At 39.0% G+C, this 22,435-nt stretch overlaps 2 protein-coding genes across 2 annotated transcripts; both read right to left on the reverse strand.

Moving 5' to 3' along the window:
- Window positions 1-10,826: 10,826 nt before the first annotated feature.
- Window positions 10,827-14,688, reverse strand: LOC149237582 (uncharacterized). The gene is made up of 4 exons (XM_089369322.1): window positions 14,393-14,688; window positions 13,597-13,994; window positions 11,535-13,497; window positions 10,827-10,995 (listed from the first exon to the last, which is right to left on the reverse strand). Exons 1-4 carry the CDS (start codon window positions 14,686-14,688, stop codon window positions 10,827-10,829), a joined length of 2,826 nt encoding a protein of 941 aa, XP_089225448.1.
- Window positions 14,689-16,251: 1,563 nt separating this feature from the next.
- On the reverse strand, window positions 16,252-22,086 carry LOC149237583 (replication protein A 70 kDa DNA-binding subunit A-like). The gene is made up of 5 exons (XM_089369323.1): window positions 21,922-22,086; window positions 17,889-18,196; window positions 17,376-17,773; window positions 16,702-17,279; window positions 16,252-16,542 (listed from the first exon to the last, which is right to left on the reverse strand). Exons 1-5 carry the CDS (start codon window positions 22,084-22,086, stop codon window positions 16,252-16,254), a joined length of 1,740 nt encoding a protein of 579 aa, XP_089225449.1.
- Between the last annotated feature and the right edge of the window lie 349 nt (window positions 22,087-22,435).

The raw sequence follows: 22,435 nt of genomic DNA on the forward strand, positions 1-22,435 counted from the left end.
TCCCATTGATGTCGCAATGCGTTTTGCGACTACATAGGAAGAATTTGCACATGTTTAGTTTGAAGTTGATAAAGCCACTAAATTTATTGAACGCATCTAGAAAACCTACCAACATGTCCATGATAGCCTAGATAAAGCCAATTCCAAGTACAAATAATGTCATGATCAACATCAAGTGCCACATAAGTTTCAAGTGGCAATAAAGTTCGGTTACATTTACAGAAGCAATGTCTTATCAGAGCACATTGAAAGCTTTTCACACTCTGATATGGGCCTTACACCATCACCAAGGCTATGGGTGACAATGCTTTCAAGCTCAACATTCCCTCATTCCTCGGCCTGCACCTAGTGTTCAATGTGGATTACCTTTGACCATACTTTCCACCATTGTTGGACACATCAAACATTCTTGAGCAGTGGACACCAATAGAGCTCAACCCAGATTACATTGAACAGGGCACGAATGACCAGATTATGGACACAAAGATTAAGCACACTCACCAATATAGGATTCAATTGTATCAGGTTGTCAAAGTCAATCAACCCCTGCTCCAAGGCAGGTGGCTCACTAGGGACCAAGTTCAGTAGAAGTTTCCCCATCTAATGGAGGCACTCAATGTAATGGGGACTATTGCCTCCTATGGGAGGAGGACTACTCCAGGTGGATATTGGTGGCCAACCCCCTATTCCACTTGGACCCCCAACAATGTTTCCTTTCAGTTTCCTTAATTCTAGCACAAATTTATATTTTGACATTTTTTCGGGTCATAAACTTCCAGAGCCGTTTTGAGATCTTAAAAGATATTTCCTGGGAATATGGAGAGACAAAAGAGGTATAGTAATTTATTTCCATGTTCTTTTTTCACCTTCTCATGGAGCTATTCAAAACGAGGTATTATGATAGCCAAATGGAGATAGTATGCCAAAGTTATGACCCCGGGGAGTTGGCGGTCCAATTTACCCCAACGGAGCCAAAACTTGTTGGCGCTTCATCTCCTAGGGTTAGATTTCCACACTTCTTCTTTATGATAAAAGGCCTTTGAGCCTCATTGTAACATAGTTCAGACGAAATGTAGCCATCACCTCTCTTCTCATAGAGAAGCTCCCATCGCTTGAGCTAGTTTGTTCCATTCACGGGGGCTTCAGTGGGGGAGAAATATCGTACAACGTGCATTCATATTAGGGGATATATACAGAGGAAAAAATGACATAATATATTGAGCATATGATAGGGGGATAAATGATTTTTATATTGGTAGGTATAAAAATTGGAGCTCAAAGTTATCGAAAAAATATAAAGGGGTATAAAAAATGTTAATGAAAAATGGATACCTACAATATCTAGTGAAAGTAGGGGTTTTTTTAATTGGGAAGGTGTATTGGGTTTATATTGGTAGGGGGTTAAATAATGTGGTTTTTAGAGGTATTTTCCAATATGTAGTCAAGTTAAGGGTATTTCTTATTATTCCATGAACGCACATGATATGTCATAGGTTCATGGAGTGAAGCCCTTGTGGCTCCATTCTACATGTAAACAATTTTCAGTACTTGTTATTGACTAATTGAAGTTTTGTTTTTTTGTTGTATTTTTGTGTTCTGTTTAAATTTGTATTTAGTTTCATTCATACATATAGATCAAGTACATGGAGTTCTTGATAATAATACTTATCAACTAGAGATACTTGATGGATATTTCCTTGGGAGCCCTATCAATGGCAGGTTCTTGAAGAAATTCTTCACTTGAATACTTCTCAATTGTAATATATATATATATATATATATATATATATATATATATATATATATATATATATTACTCCTTGATTGTTTGATTGTTATGCACAATATTGCAATTTTTCAATTTCAATAAAGTCATAAGAAGAGGCATACACTACTTTCAAGCAAACTCCATAGCCCAATGTATAAGGCACTGGACCTATGAGTTCTTAATAGACCACAGGGGCCTGATGTCCTCCATGGAGCTGATATTGGTGTCGAATGCAAAACCCTTGCAAAAGTTAGCATAGAATCCCCAAAATCTTGTTTTAATCCACTTCAAGAAGCAGAAGACTCGTCGAGCTGAACCAAATTTGGTATTGTTGTGGAAGGATTTTTTTTACTAGCCATCTTTTATTGCCATCGATGCACAACAAAATAGGGACATGACCCACTGGTGCTCGGAACAGGTGGGCACACCACATAGGAACGTCAATGCACACACACGACACAGGTGCACTATGCCAGAATGAGCTGGCAAGGAATTGAGGAAGATGCAAGATGCACAAAACTAATGTCTAGGACAATCGCCGATCTGATGGTGCAGAGCACCCTATGCTATAAATATGCTAGGATGTTAACATTGGAGGGGTGGTGCAGAGAGGCCATGTGTTAGCTCCACGAGCCTCCCACACACCTTTGTGACTTTCAAATGTCATGGCCTACCCCCTGTATAATATTGCCACACATCCTATCCACCTCAATGGCCCACATATCCCATCGTGTTCCACATCACCTACTCACCTGTCATCAAGCCTCTACCTAGTCAATGCCCATGTGGCTTGACCCCACCTCCAACCTGCGCTAGCCTGATGTCATCTAGACCCAAACCAAGTCCAACTTACATGCTTGCAAATCGAATGGTGGAAAGTTCCTTTCATCCGACGGATTAGACAATCTCGCGCCACAGAGTTGCAAGCATGATAATGCTGTAAAGGTATGCAACTATCGCCATGTGTCACCTCTTGGTGCATCTCACACATAATTTTGAGATTAAACGACCATTTTTCAAACCCTGCAAAAGGTCAACACATGGAACTCCACGTTGACTGCTTCGGTATTGCCACATTTGTCCAATCAGATTTACCTCCTGCTTAACCTTCTGTGATGAAATATGTTGTACCTGTCTAGTCATCATGCACCATCATCATGCCATATGGTTGGCCCCATGTCCTTCTAATGTAGGCACAACATCAACTAAACCTTCCCGCCCAAAGAAAATTTTACACATGTCATGCACTAACTCCTATAAAAATGTTCTATAGGTCCATTTTTAGTAAATTTTACTTCTAACATTCACTCCAACCCACACACCTGCAAACTCTAAGTTGCCAAATTTGGTAAAATTGGGACGCAAATCCTTTGAATTAAAGCTCTAAGATGAATCTATCCATCAATTATCCTGGTCAAGGGCTCCACACTTTGAAATATGAAATAATTTGACTCATTCTAATCCTTGGACTTCGTCGTGGAAGAAACATATGCCCTTTTAAAGAAAAACATCTTCCTTAACGTAAGAACTCCCTAATTTCTTGAATTAACCCCATAAATGCATTATCAAGCTCAAATTAACCTTCTTCCTACTGAAATCACATCACTCAGGCTCAGAACCCTAAGTCTTTCATGCGAGCTTGGGTTGTCATTCTTTTGAGCTTAAAGTTTGAAAGGTTTTTCCACCACCTTGTCCCTCCTACCCTGCAACACGTGGCACCTTATCATTTTCTTACTATGAGGCGCTGAGTTTGACCTGTCAAATGACCTCTTCTTCCTCTAAAAAGAATTGTACAGATGCAAAGAGAAAGACTAAAGAGATGTGTTACACCAGTGCAAGCACCAACACCCAAGGTCCACCTGTGTCAGCTAGTGAACTAAGGAAATTATTTCATAATTGAATCGAGCAAATGGATTCTTGGACCATGCTAGAGGGATTTGAAGGAATGTAGACTTCATCTTTGAAATTGAGATGGAAGATGGAGACAGTTGAGGCAGAGCTTTGCCAGGCAGAAGGATATATCAGAAAGCTAGAAATCCAATTGGTACTATAAGAGAGAGATAATTCCAACAAAAATTCTTTCAAGATAGACAAGAAGATTGTTTGGGAAAAGATCATAAGGCTAGTAAATAAGAATTGGGGGAATTTTGAGTTGATGCAAGAAAATATTGAGATGGTCAAGGTAGCTCATAAGGAAGCGGAGATGCTCACAAAACACATTGGGGAGACCTCACGCAAAGCCAAAATAGTTAGATATTTCCTTAATCATATGACCAAAGAAAAAGTCATAAATGCAAGTCAACTAGAAAACAATCACAAGGTGATACCATATATATAAGAGAAAGAAGTGGGCATGGCTAAGGAGATACAAGAGTTTATAAATAAGTGTGAAGAATTTTACAAGAATAATTCCCCACCATTCTTTTATGATTAGCGAAACTTGTGCCCCAAGGAGCTTTTTATAAATGGCTTAAGGGTTATTAAGGAGAATCAAAGTGAATTTGAAGGAGGGGATCGCATCCCACAAGAGAAAGGCATTGTGGACCTGTATAAGGAGCATTTTGATCTTTTGTTCATACTAAAGGGATTTTTCATAGAACAAGGGAGAGTTAACTATTAGCCTATTATGAATATAGAGATAGCAATAGTAGATGCATGGCTAGGCAATGTGCCAATGAGAGAGGAGTAGAAGAGCATACTGGACATGTACATGTCAACCATATGAAGATAGTTTGCATTGGAGTCAAAGCGGACTTCAACAGAAGGAAGCCTCAAGCTCAAAGCCATCAACCCAACCACAAGTGCAACTTCGAGCTCAACCTCAGAAGTCGGTGTCACCAACAAAGGAATTAGCACCATTAGCACCTCATCTAGCATTTTCAGCGATGCGCTCACTATAGCGCCTGATGCACTCTAGTGCATGACCTCGACAATGCCCAAGAGAGAGAAGGAATACAATTCCTAAATGCCAAGAGAGAGATAAAGAGCTATCAAAGCCAAATATGAAGGGGTCCACCTCACAGCCAGTAGATTCTTCAAGAAACTTCTAGAAGAAGTAAGTTATTGTACGAATGGTAATTTCATAACAAAGCTTGGTGGTTTTCAAAATACCACTAGTGGTTTAGAGTAGGGTCCAAGTCCTTGAGTCCCTATATATAGCCCTCATTTTGAAATTCAAAAAGGGGGGATAAATCTTGGTTGTAGGGGAAACTCTGCCAAAATTTTTGGTGAATTGTTGGGAGGTCTTGAAGCTATCTTAAGGAAGAATTATGCAGTAAGTCTTAGGCTATCCCCTTATCATGAATTTTCCATAGCCATCTCATATTTTGATGTTTACTACCAATTAAATACAAGTTTATGCAATTTCCATGACACTTTGAGTTGTGAACATGATTTGTTATGTGAATTGTGTAGAATTGTATGACAATTATTAATAGAAATACATTTTGGCATCAATATGATGGTTTATTCTGGTTTTGCAAGATATATCAAGTTAGTTTGAAGAGTATCTTTACTTTCTTGATATTTCTTACAAGTATTTTTAAAAAAAATGGTAAATTTCAAAATTCTATGTTAGTTGAATTTTTAATTGCTCAGTTGCCCACCCGATCTAAACCGTTTTAAAAGAACCCTTAATTGCTCCTTTAAATTAGATAGGATTTGTTCTCCAATTTTCATTTTTTTTTTTCAGCCTTTCATGTCAAACCCAAGGTCTATGAATGCTCCAACTTAAGATCAGTGGAAATGCAACCCAGTAAATGCATGTAATGACTGGTGGTTTTTCGCTTAACCTTAAGTCCCAAACAAATTTCAAATTGAACACAAACCTGAGCTGAATTTGAAGATTATCCATTCATATTTTAAACACTTGCTTTCAAGAACATGTCATGAATGTTAAATGTGAATGATGAACAAGTTTTCCAAATAAGTGAGATATTAATTCTATTTTGATTTATGGATTTGCATTTAACACAATGAAATATAGTCCCACACAAAGATTTTACTTCATGGTTGTGATAAATTCTTCATGTAATTTTTATTTCTTATGACATTTTATAGTAGAAAGTAAGATGCATGAATTTTGAACTATTTCCAGCAAATTGCTAAAAATTGAATTGAGTTCAAAGAATAATTACACAGTCATTCTAAACACACAATTATAGGAACAATTTAAATATATAGTCTTATTTGCATGCATTTTGAGTCATCTACACCTTTGAACCATTCTTATGTCAAAGAACCATGAATTAGAACATTGAAGTCAAAGGGCTATAAAATACAATGAATAATATTAAACGACAATAGTTGGCCATATACATTGATTTAAATAAAATATCTTAAGAATAGAGTACCAAATATAATCACACTTAAATGTTCCCAAGCTTTGCACTACAACCCAATGTAGTGTGACTCTAGGGCCCAACATGTTCATATCTTTAAACTTGTGGCTTTTTCACTGGAGTTTTGTTGATGGGATTAGAGGGAGTAAGCTGACACAATCTTGTTAAACTTAATTGGCTTGTAATTTTCAAAAGAATTGTTTCTTAATAGGGCCATACCCATTGAAACAAAAATATATCAATCAACCCCAATTTCAATGGCAACTTTGTCTATGATGACATAGCCGATGGCACAACGACATAGACCACCTTAGCTAATTTTTAGTTTGTAAAGTGGAAAGTTGACTTAAATGCTTCACATGTCTAAATAATTGAACTAGAAGTGTTTGTGTTATTGAATTGACTGAGTTTTAGTGTGGCATAAGTAGTTATTGTCCACTTTATATGTTGTACACCTTTATCTCATGGTAAATATAATTTTCAAAGTTCATACCATCTAAACTTTAGTGAAAGTAAGCTAACCCACTTGAGGATGGCAACTTAAATAACACTCTACCAGGATCATGGCTATTGCAATGACCATGTATATGGTAAAGTTTATATTCACCCCGAAAGTAAGCTAACCCACTTGAGGATGGCAACTTAGATAACACTCTACAAGGATCATGGCTATTGCAATGACCATGTATATGGTAAAGTTTATATTCACCCCCTACTTTATAGATAGGGACTTACTGTGTTGCATTTTATTTTGTTTTTATTTTCAAAATGTTACTGATGTTAAGATGAATTATATGGATTATAGTTGTCTACAAATATTATTGTATGTTGTAATGTTTAACATTTTGACTCGGCTAAAAATAATAATAACTAGCAATTGTCTCAAAAGGTACAAAGAGAGGCCGATAGGATTAGTAAAAGGAAGAGAGTTCTATAGATAGTCAAGCATATATAAAGTTGTGTAGTGAGGAAGGCAATAACCACGTTGAAAAAGTAAATTACAACGTTGTACATGGTAAATGAAAAGTGGCAAAATTTGTGATTTGCAAATATTAAAACAAATCACTTACATTACTAGTTGACACTACAACTAAAACATTAACGTTATTAAAATTTTGAAACCGATTTTAAATTCATGTATTGTATTTTATTAACATCACACCATACAAGTATCTGTAGACAGCAGTAACGCTTAGTCATGAAATTGCAAACAGAGATAAGCTCAGAACCGCCAAATACTACTCCAGAAATTGTAGATTCAAATTACCGTAAAAGCAATTAGGTCTTGTATTTGGGCTTACTAAATCAATTATGTAATCTGCGTATATCCTTTCAAAAGAGAAATATCGCCAACCAATGTTGCTTAAGGAAGGATAACCAGTTCTCTGACAAGGTCTTCACAACTGCTGTTGCATCAATGTTAGTGTCAGAGGCAACAAAATTGTTCAGAGCAGAGTTGCCTTTTTCTTTCTTAAACCAAAACTAGGAAACTTTCGTATTAATCAAAAAGATGTTGTAGGAGAGCTAAACAACAGAAGTACATTGTTCTTTGAAATTCCAGATAAGCTAGGCATTCCAGCTCCATGTCTAAAATTCCCAGCTTACAAAAGACTACTAACAAAGATTTCCAACAGTTCACACAAGTATAAATCCTGTAATAGCTTCCTAGTATTAGTAAAACTTTGAAATACATTAGAAAAATAAAAGATGTTACAGCTGTCAGCTTCTCCCATTCCTTGGGTAGAGTGCACTGGTTCCAAATCTCCTATTTCCATGGCTTCAAGGAGCTGCCACACAGTGTCTTCTTCCCTGATTTCTCCAATCTCTGCAGAGTCCAAGTTTATGTGATTGGAAGCACCTGAAATATCATTCTGACTTTACTGTGTGCTTCTTAGGAAAGCACATTCCATTTCCAACTGCATCACCCTTTGATTCAAATGGGGCAGAATCCTCATAATAGTATCATTCTGTGAAGAAATTTGATGATCATGATTTGTGCACCTGAAAGTCTCGCTTTACCTCTTGATTATAAATATACAGGACAATCTCAGAATTGATGTGCTCAGACAAAGGAGAATAGGCCTGAAAATGCTGAAAACCTGACCCAACTTATATGAAGGTTTGCCACTACAAATTTAAGTCTCCCAATGCAATAAATCAGAAAGAAAACCTGAAAATCCGGAGGAACTTGTAGTCAAAATGAGCCAGAGGTGAAATGTACAGAGGTAGCCAGAACTCTGAATAGAGCTTAAGATGAAAAGGACAGAATCCCACTTGAAACCAAAGCCTGGTTGCAGAGGATGACGAAGCAGAGTTTTTTTTGTTGATGAAGAAGGGGAAGGTAGATTATTCACTTTAGGGGGTATGTGATGACAAGTATGCAAAAGGGTAGAGGCTATAAAGAAGAGATTAAGGATTTTGAAGATGGAAGAGCAAGCATTGCCTGCCAACACTCTGATTGAAGCACTTGATGCTTTAGAAGGGCTCATAGAAGCAATATTGAAACAATGAACCCAAATGAGGTGTGAACTTTTACTTCCTTGAGGAGATTTAAAACCTAGATTTAGATTTCTGTAAAAAAAATTATCATCTTATCTACCGCACTTTGCATTTTTAGAATTCTGTTTCTATTGTGTGTGTGGACAGGAAGGATATCATCCAACATGAAGCAGGGGGAGTTTGTATTAGTGAAGTGCTTTGAGGAGGTAATCAACCACCTAAAGAAATAGATAGCATCCTGAGAATGATTGGCACAGGGAAGTGAAAATGAACCCCATCAGAATGCCAAAAAAACATCAAAACATGCAAGAACAAGCACATGTGGGTGAAGGAAGCAAACCCAAAACATTAAAAAAGATATGGCAAAGGTATGGGCAAGTATTGAGCATACATCCCAGTTGGAGAAGAGATCCTGGATTTCGACAGCCTCCGAGAGACTAATGCATCTTTAAATGATGACTGAATGAAACCCTAGATACAGTCCAGCCAAGGCAGAACACAACTACATCTCTCAAGAATAGTAAAATGCTTTGCTCACATGCTCTAACAGCAGTTTATTGTATGCTTCCGACAGATGCTTGTGTGATTTGATGAAGACATAAATATTGCACATTCTTGATGAGAAAAGGAGGTTGCGGGGCCTTTGTTAATTGAAGAAGAGGGGAAAGATATATTTTTCGAAGGAAACCTTGATATTTAAAGGATGCCTTACAGATACAGAAAAATTTGGCCATATGCTTCTCGAATATCACCATTATAAACAAATAATAATGTATTCAAAGTTAGCAATTGTCTATGAAGGGATACGGTACACAAAAAATGACTTCAACTTCATAACATGTAGCAATTGAACCTTACAGGACCGTTGGGCTGGAATATAACCTTTATTAGCTCTTCAAGTGTACTAATTTCTGACATCTATTCTCTTCATCACTGCAGGTTACTGAGAGTGGAAGGCAGGAGTGCCATCTAGTTGCGACTGTTGGTAAATTTTCTGTTTACTGCTTATGACTGCTTTCAGATTAACATTTACGAATGCGGTCTTCATTGAGCTATTAAAATAATACAGTTAAGGAAGCAGCTGATGCAATTAAACCACGAGGAAATTTGATATGAAACCTTTCTCACTGATAAAGCTATAAGTCAAAAAAACTTTGAGATGGCAACCAATGACAGCATTTCATTTACCTTTCAAAAAGATGAACAGGACCTAAACTTATCCACATTATAAGCCAGCAGCTGTAATCTACAGTGAAGAATGTCAATTGAACAAACCTGTCCTCCAAAATGAAAATGATAGGACTTCTAATTTCCAAGGAGTAAAGACCCAAGAGCCATATCTAGACAATATGAAACTAAAATAAATGAACTCACAATACTTGGCACTCTAACATGCATCACCAAGCATGTGAAGAGCCCAAAATAAAAGAAATAGTTCATTATAAAGAAAACACCTCTACTGTCAAGAACTATCCTCATATACTATTTTAATTGCAAATATGAATATGAAATGCATGAGACATAAAATTCCCATAGATTCCAGGGATTTGTGGTGCTGGACGTGTGTTATTTCTGAAGGAAAACCATAGTTTCTGTTTCAAAGCTGCATTGGCAGAAGGTACCAACTACTGGGCAGAGTCAAGTGCATTTTCGATACTGGAAAATTTAACAATAAAGAAAGGTACTGCTCAAATCCAGATACTGGGAGATTCATAGCTAGTCATCAACTGGGTAAATGATAAAAAACAATATGCAGATTTTGACCCTATCAAAACTAATAGAAAGAATTAAAGAGCTGAATGAAAATTTCCCTAATAGGTTGTTGTAAACATCGACCTATCTAAAGTGAGAAACGTGTTTCTTAATAAAAAAAGTTGTTGGTTGAATCATAAAACCCAAAACAAAGAGCAGTGGACCACGTACTTGAATACTCTTTGTCCATACAACAGAGAACAGTTCTATTAAGATATAACTAAACATGCCAGATATAAGTAAAGATATATACAATGAAAGTATTCGTTGGCTTCTAAGCATATGTACAATAAAAGCATTATGTAGAGATGTAATTGAGAATGAGCCGCTAATCATATATGCATGATGGGCCATGGCATCGGCAACACCAGTTAGTGTTTATTGTGGTGCCATGTTGTGCGAGCTGTTCCTGCAGTTGATGTCGCATCTGCCTGTGTGCATCCCTTTCATGGATGTGAATTGTAATCTTAAGTAGTTTCCTTATATTCTTTAACAACGTAATTGCTGGGCGCAAACGGTAAAGTGGCATGGATTGTTGTGGGAGGATCCTTGTCTGCATATCTTGTAATGTAAGTTCTTGTTGCTGGATTTCTTCGCAACACTCGTACAACTGTCGTAGGTAGCATGTATTCATACCTGTTGGCATCCAAAAAGTAAACACTGTAACTGACAATGAATATGTTTGACGATTTTGTTTGAATATTCAAAATAAATTAAACGATTCCAAATGAGTATAAAATCATATGAAATTAAATGTAATAGCAAGAAATCTATGTGAAACTTCGTTATGTAGTGAGTGGTGTTTACCATGTGGGTAATTCTGGAAGGCAGGTTGTATGATTGGCTAAAGTGTATTATCCTGGATAGATTTTGATGCAAGGAATGATTCCTCTTGCTGTCTACGCTTAAGATATGGATTCTTGTGCATTTGTGCAATGCGGGAGAATGGGAATGCTGGATTGATGTGTATGTCCGCTAGTGACCGCACTCTTGAAATTGCAGTGAATGTTAGCCCTTGGCGTTCTCTGGTGCCGATGTCCACTGTTGCTTTGTCTAATGTCATTCCTTGTGACTTGTGTATCGTTAAAGCCCATGCCATTTGAAGTGGTATCTGACGGCGTGCACCCCTTGTGATGGGAGTAATGGGTACATATGTTGGGTGCGAAATGTCCCACGGTGTTCCTCTGTATTGTTGAAAGTCAACAACCACAAAGGATGGTAATGCTGGGGGCTTTGAGTCAGTTGAATAAAATATTGAGATGACCTTCCCAAGCGCGCCATTGACAAGGCCTGCATGTACCCATAAGTTGCTGGTGAGCATAACTTTTTGTTCATTGCATAGGAGCACCTTTGCAGGTAGGTGCTCATCTTCTGTTGTAGTAGGTGTTTTCTGTCTTTGTTGTTCCGCAGAGGAAAGTTCTACTGGGATGTTCAATTGTTTGAGCATTTTCTTATTATGCAAGACAACTGCGTTGTTTGTTGCGAATAGGTGCATGGACTCGTCGAATGTGCATTTCTCTTCATGTGTAAGAGAGGAACTTGTTCTTGACATTAGATGTTGCCAATCTTCAAGTGTAGATATTCCATTCCTAAGATTTGAAAGTATTTGCCGGAAAGCAACCTGGGACGAGCTAGCTCCTTGTTGACGGAATACGGTTGAAAGTGTTATGAATATGTCGAAGCTGCGCCAAAGTGCAGTGCCACGCGATGTTCCAGCATATAAAGGGATGTCTTTTACAGGTGGTAGTTGGCCTAAATCTCCGACAAGGATAATTGAGCGATTACCAAATGGTGTATTCCGATGAAGAGGGAATGCCTCTCTTAGACGATCGTCAATGCGAGAAAGCATTTTTGGACCAATGAAGCTCATTTCGTCAATGAGGATGTATTCTACATGACGGAGTTGCTCTTGCAGGTGTAGGAGCGGCTTCCCTTCGAGAGGATGCATTGTCTGGATAGGGATATGAAGGGCAGAATGAATTGTGAGGGCATTTATGTTGAAAGCTGCAACGCCGGTTGGTGCAAGTAACAATAAAGGGTTTTTGTTGGCTGGCGAGTTTTCCACAAATGCTTGGTGAAGGCATTTAATCAAATGGGATTTTCCTGTGCCAGCTGTTCCTTGTACGATGATCTTCCGTGGGGATTTTGGCGAAGGGGTTTTGAAGTGTGAAAAAACAACGTTGAAAGCTATGCTTTGGGTGGGAGATAATGTATGCTCATGGGGAAGGTTGGAAAATGAATGATGTTGGTGTTGAATGGGTGAGCGGTTGAATTCAATGAAATTGATGGCAGTTTCTTGAAAGGGGGGAGGGACAGTGTTTTGTGACCAATTGTGGTTGACATCGAAGTCGCGGTAGCCAATCATGTCGAGGTCATCAATTGCAATATTGTAACCTGGGTGTAGTTGAGAGAGGATTTTCCATTCATTCATCTGAATGGAATCAGGGGGGGTGTGTGGGGTAGGTTGATCTTCAGTAGGTGGGCTTTGTGGGTTTTCGGGTTCGCGATGGACATGCCATGCTGTATATGCACCTTTTTTTTGTTCCCAGTGTGCAATAATTTCTGCATCAGTTGTACCGATATCATCAGGGAGTGTTCGGAAGGGGAAATACAAGAGTAATTCACTCCAACAGAAGGTGGCATAAGAAGGATTAGTAGAGGAAGGAATGACATTGTAATGGGGCAAGACATGTACAATCATTGGGGGGAATATGTGTTTCCAGTGGTTTCTTCTCCGCTGGGCAGAATATGACCACGAGCGAGCAGCTTCAAGGAGGGGCAGTGCTTCTAGTGAGGCAGGCCTGTTCATATATGCAACGATAAAGTTGGGTGTCGAACCAGGATTTTCAGTATCTTGCGAAACACGTTTGAAAACAGCCCTGTTGACATTCAAAGAACGGAATGTATGGCTGCAAAGAGAGAGAGGTAGCTTTTGTAACATATGGCATATTTCTTGTGCACCAATGTCTCTATCTGCAATGGTTTCTGTAAGGAGTTTTCGGATGACACCACTAGTAGGTGCTTCTGGGAGGGCACTTTGTGATAGTCTCGATAGCATTTGACGGTAGCTCTCAGATCTTGTCTCTACTTTTGTTGCATATTTTGAAATATATTTCAATACAGCATGGCGAGAAAGGACTGGTTGGCAATCAACATTTGCTCTCCAAATAGAGAGTAGATCGGCGTTGTGAATATTCAATCTTTCATCATTGCGAGCAGGGACATAGGTTTTATGACCCTTATCATCAATGAAAAGTGAAGAAGTGGACTTCAATTCCCACGGTACTCCATATCGGCAGCTAAGCACATTGTCTTTCTTACGAAGACAGGAAGATTCATGACACTTTGTATGACGTTGAACGCAGTTGACAAGCTCTGTGTAGTCTTCAAATTGATTGGATGCGAATATTGCTGCGGTGTCAAGGAGACACGGGTTATGAATTGTTGACTGGTGAAGCGGAATAGTTCGGTGTTCTGCCTGACGTGGATTCCAAGCAATTACGTAGTGGTCGAAATATTTCTGTGCATTAGCAATTTCTAATGCATTGTCCCAATCGAGTGTGTCCACGTCTGGTGCATTTTGTAGCCAAAGGAAGCCATGAATGTGTGCGGATCCTCTATGTTGCCATTCGTATCTGAATATAACATGAAGGGTACATTCAGTTAATACATGTATATGCAATGTATAAAATTAATGTAGAGGGATATGGATATTAAATAATACCTGCACCAGTAGTCGGTTGCATGGAGGTCTTTTTGAAGGATTTCTTCAAGGAAAATTGTAAATCTACAATGCATATATTGGGCTGTTAGATGTGGGTTTTTAATTATGTTTTGGATTTTCCATTGGAAGGGGTTGACTGAAGTGGAATGAACACTTGTGGGCATGATCATGTGCAAGTCATGCCATTTAGTATCAGCTGCACTGAGAGTGAAGAAGAATGTTGGGCTTCCTATTTGCGTGATCATGTCAGTCAGCTCAGATCGGCGTTTGTTCCAGAAAGACCATGTTCCTCGTAGAGCTAACCCAAACCTCATTATTTGCTCTGGCAATCTTGAATCTGGAGAGTCATGAAGACACTGTCGTAGGTCTGACACCGTTGTTGGCAAGTTGTTCTCAATGTACTTCTTCACGAAAACACTGGCTGTTGCTTGGCTACGGTGGCGCATTAGAATGTTATAAAGATAGTAGCAGAATCTTGGGTGTTGGCCAAAGCGATTATCATGGTAGTGAAGCAAGTGCAAAGCATATTCATGCATTTCAACTTTTGTAAGTCTTGGTTGCATGATCATTGCAATGCCTGTAGGGAAGAGTGGGGGGAATGCCATGGCAAGGAGGCCGATGGTGTTGTATTCATTTATAGCGGTTGGAGATATTGGAGGCTAATCGATAGAGCTTGTTGAACTTGAATGGGTCGAGTGCAAATAGTTACAAATGTGGTCACGCTCGATACATGAATTTGGGAGGACTGGAACGAAAGAAGAGGGTTGGATTTCTAATGGAGGTAGCATGACATCATCAGGATTATAAGTGGAATCAGTAGTGGTTTGATGGGGTTCAAAAGAGGAGGTGGTTACACTGTGGAGAAGAGAAGAAATGTCTGTAGGGAGATCTGGGAGCGTAGAAATTGTAGATGAATTCAATTGAACATCACGGTAGTAAGGGTCATATTTTATTTTGTATTCAAGGGCTGCAAGGACACGTGATTTGCAAACGTAGAATTCGTAAGCCTTTTCAGATGGATTTTGCCTTTTCACAATGAGGATGTCTAAGTCAGAGAGCATCCGGGGTAAGTATTTGGCAATACTGGTGATATCTTGAGGGAAGCTAATTGGATGGCCACTATATTTATATTGACCACCACGGGAATGAGTGACTTGTAGAATGGGGTTGACACGTCCGATGAGCATTTCTTCAACTTGGGTTAATTGGTGAAGGACATAGGGTTGTTCTCCAGGGTCCATGTTGTTTAGTTCAGAAAAACGATTGGTAGATTTAGATGATGCACAACGAAAACAAGAGAGTCTATTGTGGAAGAGCTTTGTTTTCATTCCTGAGTATGCTTCCTTGCATGTTGTGCAAACATGCAAGGTAGAAAGTCCATCAATCCTTTCTCGAAAGCGACGGTGTTCTTCGTTAAGGGGAGGGTTATATTCATTTGAGGTGGGAAGGGATGTAGAGGAAGTAGTAGGGTTGTTGTGCTGTTCATAAAGTAGTCGACGTCGTGCATTTATTCGATCCTTTTGTTGTGCATAAAGAATACGCCGCCGCTTGTTTTTGTCCGCAAGTTGATTGTTTGGTGGCATATCTAAACAAGTACAAGTAGTAGTTGTTAGTTTTCGTAAACAAGTAGTGCATGTTTGGTATCTCATTTTATTGTGTGCACATCCATTGTGAAATTGGAACATTATATTTTGAACATAGATTTAAATTTTTTTAGTTCAACATCGGTGAAGATAGGTAGATTAGGTAGAAGGGAAAACATGCAATTAGGAATGATATGAAACCATATGTTATTTCAGTATCTATCATTGAGAGGAGAGAAACAAGATTAAAAATAATTTGTTCCCTTTTCTTAGAAAAATTTTTGTTTGACATGTTTGAGCGATAAAATGAATAGCTTAGCAAGCAAGGGATCAATGTGTAGCATGTAGACAACGAACGACAAAGATATGTAGTGACTCTTTACATCTGTTGATATTTATATTACGTAAAATGTAAATGGCAAACATACATATGTTGGAATGAATGGAAGAGAGTATTTGCACTGAAAACTACAGGTTTCATCATAATAACATGGGTGTGTAATTTACAAAGATGAGACAATTAGTTGTGTGGAAATGTTTGTTTATGTACAAACAGGCGTGGTAGATGACGCCCTAAGAAAAAGTTCACAGGCGGCGAACAATAGGTCGTTTTGAAGCGGACAGTGCTTGAATGTCAGTGAGCGCTTCCTTGCATGCAGAGGCATATTGAATTTCCTCTGAATTGATCAGTATTGGTTGCAAGCGTTGAACACCGTTGAAGTAATCTGTTTTAATGGAAAGTGTTAGCTGGAAGCGGTGCCCTGAGATCCGGCCACAAATTTCCTGTAGATCAGTTGGTTCGATAGAAAGTAGGAACAGGTCTTTAGCCGTGATGCCCATGAGCTCGTTCCCTGCATCATTGAAAACTGTGACGTTCTGTAGATTCCCGGTGTGGTCATGTAGCTCAATTTTAAGTTTGTAACGGTAGTCACATTCTGGGAAGTCACCGTTACATTTTGTACAATGCCAAAGATTGTTAGAATGCTCCACAACCTTCTTCATGCATTGTTTTCCATTGAAATCTAGTGGACATGCTAGAAAGTAGAAGTCATCCATATGAAGAGCAGTAATTGTTGCTCGAACTGAAACCCAGATTGCTTTATTAGAGGGCTGCATGCCAGCAATCTCATGAAACGTCTTTCGTGGCAGGGCACGTTTCGAAGCAACACCATAGTTTCTACTCAAAGATGGAGAAGAAGAGCTATAGCCGGTTTCACGGAACCATGCATGTAGTTGCTGAGTCTCTTCAACCTGTGGATTTATTGTGAGAGTGCTCGTTGGTATCGTCCCTATTGTGGTGCCATTAAATTCAGACACGCGGCCTCCTTTGATTGCAAGAATTGGTGGGTTGTCGAAAGAGTAGAATTCAGAAAGATGCTGTCCGATATAGTCACAGTGTTCTCCCCATAATGTTACATCAATGCTAAAACCCGACCTGTCCTTTAGTATGAGTGTTTTCCTTAATGTCTCACTTCCATCTTTTCGTCGAATTGTTGATGCAGGTGACGTGGAAGTAACAACACCAATGACATCTACATTTGTATTTGGAGGTGCATTTTTTACGTCAGCAATATTCGTGAAGTGAAAGCTCTGGTAGGGAAACGTTGGATCATCTGTAGGACATGGATTGATAGTGGAAGCAGCAGACAAGTAAATCTCCCATTTGTTCTTGAGGTGGTTGTAGTTTGGATTTGCTTCTCTCACTGTACCATTTGATACAATGTATAGTTGCCCAAATTGAATTAGATTGTAAAGAGATTCGGCCAGTTCAGCAAATGCAGAAAGGTGGATCTCTTCCTTATCACGGTTGATAAGGTCAAATCCGAAAACTTTTCCTGAGCCTCGCACATTGTTGTATGACTTCAATGATGTCTTCGCAGATGCTCTACCTTGGATAGACCAATACTTTCGGTAAGGGTTGAGTGCCGTGAATGGAATTGTTGTAGTTGTTGCCGTAGTTGGTGGGGTAACTGAAGAGGGCAAGGTATCTTTAGCTGACGAAGAGCTAAATTGGGCTGAACCCGCCTGTGCATGTTGCAGCGTCGATGTGTCCTTCATCAACGCTGCTGTGCGCTTCACAACTTCAAGCTCAACGACTCGGATGGACCTTATGTAAACAAGTAAGAAATGAATTAATAAAGATTCCATTTTCCTTCTTTTGATGCAAAAAACGGTTAGGCGGGAAACAGTAAAAGAGGGTGATTTCAAATGGTGGGCCTTACGAGGAGTTTTGGAGCACTGTGCAAGCTGATTTTTTGAGCAGAATTATTGATCCAATTTGGATGTCTCCAGAGACAACTTGTGGGCCATATGCAGATGGTAGCAAAGTCTTATGTTGATGTGCTCCATCAGATAGAGTAATGTGGAAGTGCGAGGATGTTGTTTTCAATGAGGTAACGGAACCTACATCGATTATTTGAAGTAGTGGTTGAATCTCGGTGCAACCATTCAGCAATAGAGGAATGGCATTCGGTGTCAAGGTTGTCTCCATAATAGAACAAGAGGTTTCTTTTTCCCGTGAGGGGAGTACCTGCAATTCATCAATTTCAGCACAATACAGAATTCTAGTCAAAGAAGATGTGACATGAATGGGGAATCTAATCTAAGAAGGTTAACTGTTGATGGTGAAACAATAATAAGGGCACAACCTACACGGGGAGGAGAATAACCTCTCATATTAACGACCGAAGGTAATCCACGTTAACAAAATGCTTGTTATTTGATTCAGGGAAAAGCTACATATTGTTGGAATTTAGAAGCACCTTAAGCGGCTCAAAAATGCTTATAGTCTTACAGTACCGGCAAAACATCAATGAAATAGGAAAATTTCTCAGCCAATCCTAATACTGATCCTACACATTAAGAGATGTTGTTCAATCAAGGCATTTTCCATGTATTTCACTCACTTAATTTACCCCTTCCAGACCCTTCTAAAAGGCTGACTGGACTCCATATGGATTTGTAATAATTTATGATATATTAAGTATCATGTGAACAATGCACAATTTTTTTTTCTTTAATATGATATATTCGGGTGTACTCACTGTGCTTGTGCATTTCTGCACATTTTAGGGATGTTGAAAAGGAGGCATTGCATATAGTGAACACGCTCTTCAAACACCATGTATAGCTATTGAATCTGAAAGTTCACACAGTCCTTCAGTCCAGGCATATAGAAGAACTATCAGAAACAGGACCCTGAAAACAGCGGCCAGACCATACCAACAATCAGATTCCATCAGTCACATAACAGTGGCCAGATTGCGGACTATCATGGGCAGTTTCTATTTATTTGCAGCCTGACCAATCCACCTAAATGCAGCGATCTGCAAAAGAGGAGTAATTCAATTCCCATTTTCTTCAGGGAAAAGCTACATATTGTTGGAATTTAGAAGCACCTTAAGCGGCTCAAAAATGCTTATAGTCTTGCAGTACCGGCAAAACATCAATGAAATAGGAAAATTTCTCAGCCAATCCTAATACTGATCCTACACATTAAGAGATGTTGTTCAATCAAGGCATTTGCCATGTATTTCACTCACTTAATTTACCCTTTCCAGACCCTTCTAAAAGGCTGACTGGACTCCATATGGCTTTGTAATAATTTATGATATATTAAGTATCATGTGAACAATGCACAATTTTTTTTTCTTTAATATGCTATATGCGGGTGTACTCACTGTGCTTGTGCATTTCTGCACATTTTAGGGATGTTGAAAAGCAGGCATTGCATATAGTGAACACGCTCTTCAAACACCATGTATAGCTATTGAATCTGAAAGTTCACACAGTCCTTCAGTCCAGGCATATAGAAGAACTATCAGAAACAGGACCCTGAAAACAGCGGCCAGACCATACCAACAATCAGATTCCATCAGTCACATAACAGTGGCCAGATTGCGGACTATCATGGGCAGTTTCTATTTATTTGCAGCCTGACCAATCCACCTAAATGCAGCGATCTGCAAAAGAGGAGTAATTCAATTCCCATTTTCTTTTTGTACAAAGTTAAGAAGATCGAAATGGAGTATGATGTGAAAGGAGAAAGAATGTGGGCAGTTTGAATATAATTTTAGCCTTACCAACCCATGTAATTTCATGACCGGAAACGAAAGGCTTTGAATGACCTCACCTCATACCTATCCTTAGGTGTCGAATTGTTAGTATGACCTCACCTCCTAACTATCCTTAGGTGTGGAATTGTTAGTATGTCAGTTTCTCCCTCCACAAATGATGCAAAGAAGGCCCTTCAAGATGCCACATCCAGCCTCTAAAGGCCTCCCAAGTGCTCCTTTCCTCCACAAAACCAGTAAGTACAATCTCTATGTATCCTCCAAAATGGGTAAGTGGACTTTCAAAGTGAATGCTCAGCATCAAAAGCCCCAAATAGTCGATCTCCTTCACTCATCATGTAAGAACGCCAAATCTTCCCTTAGCAGTGGATGTATAAGTTTTTTGTTGTCACATCCGTATAACTCATGAACAAATTTGAAATTTCCAAAGGGGCCAACCCCAAGTCTCACATGCACAGGTCGGCCCAATTCATATTTAATAAACAGATCAGCCCAGTTAGATGATACAAACCTCAAAGGTCTAGAGAAACCATCTGGATGAAAAGAACAGTTTACATAGATTACTAAGCATGGTCTAGTACAATGGTCACACTTTTGACTAACCATGATACATAATACAAATCATCACGATGACACAACTGATCATGGAACCATGGGCTCTAACATTATCTAGAAATATGCATGAGATAGGCTCAGATGTTGGAACAAATTTAGCGAAGAAAGTACACTAAAGTGAAAATGAAAGGTAAAAGTGTTGAATTCCAGCATTCTGCAATTCAAATAAAACCCTCAATAGCGCGTAAAATAAGGGCCACTGTGAAATATTAAGCTTCTTTCCTCCTTCATTCAAACAGGAAAGCAATATATATGTCTCCATAAAGGATGAAACTTAAGGATCCTTTCATCAGCAGTAGTTTTTCTTCTAGTCAAAGCCCTAAAACCTTGTGATTCAGCCACTGGCCCATCAACTTATCAACCAAAAACTTTTGAACAAATAAAAGAGCCTTACTCCTGGGAAATGGAATAGTTATTTTCTTTGACACTTCTAATAACTTCATGAGGAAACATACTCTCTCTGGTTGATGAGCTCCATGCTTTGAGGTCTTAGCTACAGGGGCTTGGAACACCACGGTTTTTTGCTCAAGGCTGGATTTAGGGTAAAAATTGACCACGTGATGAAAGCTACCTGCAGCGAGTTGGCAGCAGGGGTCAAAACCCTAGCTGTAGTGGAGAAAGCCGCCTCTCTTCATAACCAAAAAAGACGCAGCAGCAATACTTGCATTCAACAGACCGATGGATAGAATGAATGAAAAGAAAATGAACACAGAAATAGAGAATGCAGATAGTAATAGACAGATTTCAGGTGGAGAAAACCCTCCTATGGTATAAGAACTCCACAACCAAATAGATCCCCGGTTTGCAGGTTTGTTTTAATCATACTCAAAATCGAATTCATCCACAGAATTCCCACTTTGGACATAACTGTATTTACCAGAAACGGAAATAGCTATAGTTATTCTCTTTCATCTTGCTCTTCTCAATTTCTGCCTTTCTCCCAAAAGAAAATGAAAATTCCTATTAGTTTTTCCCTAATCATGACCTTGAATTTATAAGCATTCAACGTTTGGGGATAAAGCTACGCATTCATGCCTCAGGACATGGCTTTCCAACTGCACCCTTTCGTAGAAGAGGGAACATATGCAATTGTGTATGTTTCATGGAGGCTATAAAAAAGGCTTGTACTAATCTAGTATTGCGGAGAGTTTGAATAAGATAACAGTCCATAACCACAGAGAAGATAGGTGGTTAAGGCATTATTGTGGAACAAAAAATTTTCATATATAAATAAACATCCAAAGACTAAGAAAGAAGCCATGAACAAACTTGCCTGGAGCGATCACCTCTGTCACGGCTAAACTTGCAGGTAAAAATAGGCTGATGAACTTTTCCTTGCGCTTGCAAAATGTGAGGACTGTCTTCAGGGCGTCAGGGATTTAGGGTAAAAATTGACCACGTGATGAAAGCTACCTGCAGCGAGTTGGCAGCAGGGGTCAAAACCCTAGCTGTAGTGGAGAAAGCCGCCTCTCTTCATAACCAAAAAAGACGCAGCAGCAATACTTGCATTCAACAGACCGATGGATAGAATGAATGAAAAGAAAATGAACACAGAAATAGCGATCACCTCTGTCACAGGTAAAAATGGGCTGATGAACTTTTCCTTGCGCTTGCAAAATGTGAGGACTGTCTTCAGGGCGTCAGGCTGTCCAACAAACTGGAAAACAAACCGTGGATCAGGTTCTGCTCTAACATCCAAAGGAACCCCAGAACAGTTAGACGACGCCGCCATTCCCTCGCAGAACATAAATATCCACGACGCCACTCCCTCAGAACTGTTCCGCTCGCCACTCCCTCGCAGAACCGTCCCGCTCTATTCTGACGCTACCTGTCACACGAGACTGAAAAACTCCTGGTTTTGCCATTCGAAATCTGATGCCACGTGTCAGTATGAGGAACAAAGGGACGACGAAAGTCCCTTTCAAAGGAAGGCCTATCGGCCTAATTATAATTATCAACAAAACATTTTAACTTGATCAAATTAGATAAAGCTAAAAATTAAATACATAGAAAACAAAAAATAAAATTAAAAAAAAAACATAAAATTAATAATTATATTTATAATTTTAATTTTAATTTTA

Source organism: Pinus tabuliformis, chromosome 8 (assembly GCF_031772625.1).
Source record: "Pinus tabuliformis cultivar Carrire ecotype Pingquan chromosome 8, CPIR1, whole genome shotgun sequence".
NCBI classification, from domain to species: Eukaryota; Viridiplantae; Streptophyta; class Pinopsida; order Pinales; family Pinaceae; genus Pinus; species Pinus tabuliformis.